At 46.6% G+C, this 5,661-nt stretch overlaps 1 protein-coding gene across 1 annotated transcript; it reads left to right on the forward strand.

Annotated features, from left to right (window-relative positions):
* Positions 1 to 2,374: 2,374 nt before the first annotated feature.
* Positions 2,375 to 3,310, forward strand: LOC103373246 (olfactory receptor 11A1-like). The gene has a single exon (XM_008303095.1). The coding sequence runs from the start codon at positions 2,375 to 2,377 to the stop codon at positions 3,308 to 3,310; it is 936 nt and encodes a 311-aa protein (XP_008301317.1).
* Positions 3,311 to 5,661: the final 2,351 nt, after the last annotated feature.

A 5,661-nucleotide genomic window follows, 5' to 3' on the forward strand; every position in this document is an offset into this window, starting at 1 on the left:
ACACCTAGAACCAACTCCTAGAACCAACTCCCAGCACCTAACCCTAACACTGACTGGAACTTTCTGGGATCAATAATGTAACTGTGTCCTGATGGAACCTTTCATCATCTGATCTGCTGTTCAAGTTTGAGTTCTGGAAAGCATCTGTTCTGAGGAAATACTTCAGGAAGGTTCTGGTTCTACAGAATCTGGTGGATCACTGTAAGTGACGGTTTAAAATGAAACATGTAGAATAAAGTGATTTGGATTAAAGATCAGTTCCTTGAAGTCAGACTTGATGACTTTTCCTGATGGAACCAAACATCACACGTTTACTTCAGGGACTGTTGGACAGATGCCTTCTGTTTGTGGCTGAGAGGCTCCAGGTCTGGTGGTTCTGAGGGTTAAAGTTCTTTGTGGACGAGCTGGATGTTGGGTTGACGTCAGGAGTCTGTTCTGCTGTTTCATCATGTTTCCTGTTTTTCTCACTAATGAGTCTCGGTGGACTCTGACAGCAGCCGTGGCCTCGGAGGCCGGAGTCTTCGTGGACACTCGGACGCTCCGGAGGCTTCGAGTCGCTAACGGGCTCATTAGCGCCGTGACCTGTGGGAGGACGCGCTGCTGTCGCCATGGTTACACTGCAACACAAACACAAAGTGGGTCAGAGTTCAGAAAGTGCTTCAAGTTTCATCAGAACTCTGGTTTCATCTGTTCTCTGAACATCGGCTGATAAACTAAAAGAGTGAAAACCTTTAAATTCACCGAATGAAGGCGATTAAACACAGAGGTCAGAACCCAGTCAGAACCCAGTCAGAACCCAGTCAGAACCCAGCGCCGGAGTAAAGACGACCAAAGAGTCTTCATCTGTCACATGACATCAGAGGGAAACTCTTCAGTCGGATCTCAGGCTTCAGAGCGTTTTTACTGAAACTCTGATCAGTTTGAATCTCCTGCAGTTTGAACTTTTAATCTGTAGATTCTGTCCAGAACAATTTAAACGGTGAAAACATGAAGTTTTTACCTCTAAATCTCTTCCTGTCCTTTTATTATCACAGCGGCTTCACTGACATTGGAACAGGAAGCTCAGCGAGACGCTCCATCCTGGACGTCAGGCTGAAGAGCCGCTTTGCACTCGTATGATGTGGAGCTTTTATTATTTAGCAGAACTTTTTTCATCATCTGTTGACAAACTAAAGTCCTGATTTCTTCATTGACATTTTTATCACGTACTATGATGATGTTTTTTAAAATTAGATGACATAAAATCCTCTTTGACACGACATGAAACACTGTAAACCAACGTTCAGACCACATCAGGGGAACTTCCTGATCCGTTGCTGGGGAAACAAGCACCATAAAGTCACGTGACTGAGCTTCAGCGTCATGAAGAGAAGCTGCATCGCTGCTGTGAAGGAACAGAAGGAAGTAGTTCATAGATCTGATCGACGACACCAGGACTGTTTGTAATATTACACATCTACAGAAATCAGCTTCAGTCTCATGTGTTTATGCTCATGTCTGATTTGACTCCTGTCCTCAGTAGAACCAGCGCCTTGTTCTGGTCCTGTTTCAGTTTCATACTGATATCTGACATCTTTTCTACTTTTCAGTCCCTGCGTTACTTATATGAAGTCATTGTGTTTTTTCTGAGCAACTTCGGGCCCAAAACTTTCCTTCAGGGTTGATAAAGTTTGATCTCATGTTCCAGGAAGTCACCAGTTCAGTCAACAAGTTACTAGAATATGTCCCAAAGTGTTCAGGATGCAACCAAAGGAGAGCAAAACTCAACATATAGTTAATATTATAACACACATATGTAAATATAGAATAATATATAATATTATATATAAATATTATTATATTAAATTATAATAATAAATATATAATATTATATGATATACTAAAACGTGACGTACAGGATAAAATGTAGTTTTATAGCAACAGGTGACTTCCTTCTAGTTTTGTATTAAAGTGTCAGCACACGTCATGAAATGTGTCGTTTTAATAAAACAACATGAAGACATTTAAAAGCTTTGAGTAAAGCTGCAGGTTCTGTCCACGTTGAAATGGATCTGCTGGGACAGAGTTGACAGATCAGAAGTTCACCGTCTGGATGAGGAGGCTGAACGCTGACGTGGCCGCTGAGGTGGAGAATTCCCAGAGCTGCTGTGGACGCTGACGTCACGGCGCCGGCGCTGAACGCTAACGAGCTCCGGCGCTGCTCCTTTAAAGGCTCAGGCTGCTGCTCCGGATCTCCTCACCTCCACAGCTGAGAAGCAAATGTTGAGTTTGAAACTGTGATCATGAGCCTGTTTGGTTTTGTTTCTCTGCTTCATGTTTCAGCTGCAGCTGGTGGTGAACGTCTCCAGGAGTCGTGTTTTACCTCCAGCAGGTCATGATGAACTCCACTCAGGTCTCACACTTCGTCCTCGCCGCCTACGTCGACACCGGACTCCTGAAATACGTGTACTTCCTGATTGTTCTGTGTGTCTATGTGTTCATCGTGGGTGCCAACGTGTTCCTCATCGTGGTGATCTGTGTGAACAGGAGCCTCCATGAGCCCATGTACATGTTCCTGTGCAGCCTGTTTGTCAATGAGCTGTATGGTAGTACAGGCTTGTTTCCACTGCTGCTGGTCCAGATCCTCTCTGACCTTCACTCTGTTCCTGCTTCTCTCTGCTTCCTGCAGATCTTCTGTGTCTACTCGTATGGAAGCGTCGAGTTTTGGAGTCTAGCTCTTTTATCTTATGACAGATATGTGGCCATCTGTGACCCGCTGCAGTATCAGACCCGCATGACGCCTCGGAGAACCGGCTTGTTGGTTCTCCTGACGTGGTTCTACCCTGTGGTTGTGAACAGCGTCTCGGTGAGCCTGAACTCGGCGCTGCAGCTCTGTGGAAACGTCATCACCAAGGTCTACTGCGACCATCACGCTGTGGTGAAGCTGCTCTGTTCTGCTGCCGACGCCGCCGTCAGCAACGTCAGCGGCCTGGTGGTGTCCTTCCACTTCATCGTCCTGCCGCTGGCGCTGATCCTCTTCAGCTACCTGAGGATCCTGCAGGTGTGTCTGAGCGGCTGTAAGCAGAGCAGAGCCAAGGCGCTGAGCACCTGCACGCCTCACCTGGCCTCTCTCATCAACTTCTGCTTCGGAGCCTGTTTTGAAATCCTCCAGAGCCGCTTCGACATGAGCAGCGTGCCGCCGGCGCTGCGGGTCTTCCTGTCGCTCTACTTCCTCGCATGTCCGCCCGTTTTCAACCCTCTGATGTACGGACTGAACCTGTCCAGAATCAGAACTTCATGTAAAAAGCTCATTTCTCAGGTGGTTTATTAGCAGCTCTGCACGTTTCAGTTCATGTTCCAGATATCTGCATGTCTCTGAGTCACACAGAAGCTCCTCAGCGGTGAGTTTCTGTGACGTCCTCGGAGACGATACGTCCCTGAACGCATCACCTTCTGTTGGACACGGTTCATCAGGCGCTGTTGGACTTTCACACATTTGTTCTGATTTTCTGCACAAAAATCACTTGTGGTGTGTGAACAAGTTGTGATGTTGTCCTGGATCAGCGTTCTCGTTACCACGGTGATGATCAGGGTCACGGCCTCCACTGGGACCAGCAGCCTGTGGGACTGGATCCTGCTGCTCTCTTCATGAACGTTCAGCTGATTCTGTGGATCAGGATGTTCTTCAATAAAACTGAATTCTGTTGAAGTGGAACAAAGTGTGTGTGATGGGTTTTAGACGGTCCAAAGCTCTGTCCGTGCAGCAGATGTGATGTTACCGACTCTCTGACTGGCTGACTGTAGGTCACCACCTCATTATCACTACAACGTGCTGGACCACAGCATCAGCGCTGGTTGTGCATCTAATGAAACACCGTTTCCACTGAACCAGGAGCTCCAGCGCTCTGCTGTCACTGATCCGCTCTGTCTGAACATGAACAGAACACCAGTGAGTCCATTCACTCGGTTCTGTGATGGAATGAGAAGGTTTAACCCCAAGAACACCAAAGCAGCATCAAGAGACGAGGAGTTTAGATGAGCTGCACCAACCCGGTCCAGAGGAGTCCAGGATGAACCAGAAGAACCCAGCTGAGGTGGAAATGGATGCATTTCACCAAACAGTAGAACTTTTACATGAATATTTATGATCCAGCAGATTTTGTCATATTTCCAGAAGACCTTTAATAAATCTATGAAAGAACCAGAATTTGTGGTTGTTTGCTCACAAACACTGATGTCTCACTGATTCCATCACAGAACATTCAGAGTTGTAGGAGTCCAGTTCAGTTCCTTTAAGCCCAACAAACATTCCAGTCTCTGGGATCAGATGCTGTGATCCACTGTGCCAGATGCAGCACAGATCCAGTAGAACCAGTGCAGAAACCAGTCCACTGTCTGAGGCTCTAAGGAGATCATAGTGACCTTCACCAGCGTGTCTCTGAACTGTGAAGCTTCTAAATCCTGACTGATGGTCATCAGACAGACATCTGCTGTGATGAACTCTTAGACGCTCTCTAGTCCATTGCTGTCAGTTCAAATGTTATTAAAACCATCAGATAAATTCTGTGATTTCAGCTTCTTCGGTGTGAATGTTTTCTGCTTTCTTCCGTCCTCTACGACAGCAAACTGAAAATCTTTGGATAAAACTCAACTTAATCCACATTTTTCACAGTTTTCTGACATTTTCAACCAAACAGCTGAAAACAATCCACAGATGAATCAACAAAAAAGCAATCACTGGTTGCAGCCCTAATAATGAGGTTTAAAACCTTCATGGATGAATTAAAGGAGACCGTGGGCGCCTCAGTCTACATCTGGGAACACGTATTTCAGGAGTCCGGTGTCGACGTAGGCGGCGAGGACGAAGTGTGAGACCTGAGTGGAGTTCATCATCATCACCAGAGTCTCTCCAGTCACATGATGAGCGACTGGAAGCTTCAGCCACAGCTCTGAAGACGGAACCTGAACACACGTGTAGCACCTAGCATGTACGCTTTCTGTACACACATACTCTCATCATGCACATTTCTTCTTCTGCTGTTGTGACGTGATGGGATGACATCATCGACAGGATGCAGCTTCACCTCTGTGAACACAAACTAAATGAGCTGAAACTCAGACAGAGTCGGTGAATCTACACGAGTCAGTAAGACAGCAGAGACCCATGATCACCAAACAGCTCCAACACGGAGCCCTGGTTCCTTCACAAGGCCGACGTACCGGCCGATGGCCTGCTTCAGTCTGACGGAGCTGCTTCAGCTTCTCTTCAAGCTTCCCAGAGAGGACGTGACCTCATCATCAAAGATCTGATGATTCATACCAGACTGGTTCAGGAAGACAGACAGGAACGGGTTCTATCAACACCGTGTTCTGTCACGTTAGCCATCATTGGTACTGTCACCACACGAGGCGACACAACGATCAGTTTGACCATCAGCAGGCTCTGAATGAGGAGAGCAGATACAACCTGTCTCAGAGGTTCTACCAGAGCTACAGCAAGAGAACCGCCTCATTTACAGCATGACACCAGCTCACACAACTCGGGTTCTAACAACATGATCCAAGTGACGTTCTGTTTTCATGTCTGGGTTCTGTTTCAGGTCTGCATGAAAAATCCACACGACACCAGAACAAAGACTTTAGTGTAAATTCAGCCCAAAGTAGAACCTCAAAGAACCAAAC

Source organism: Stegastes partitus, unplaced genomic scaffold (assembly GCF_000690725.1).
Source record: "Stegastes partitus isolate 25-593 unplaced genomic scaffold, Stegastes_partitus-1.0.2 Scaffold1936, whole genome shotgun sequence".
NCBI lineage: Eukaryota > Metazoa > Chordata > Actinopteri > Pomacentridae > Stegastes > Stegastes partitus.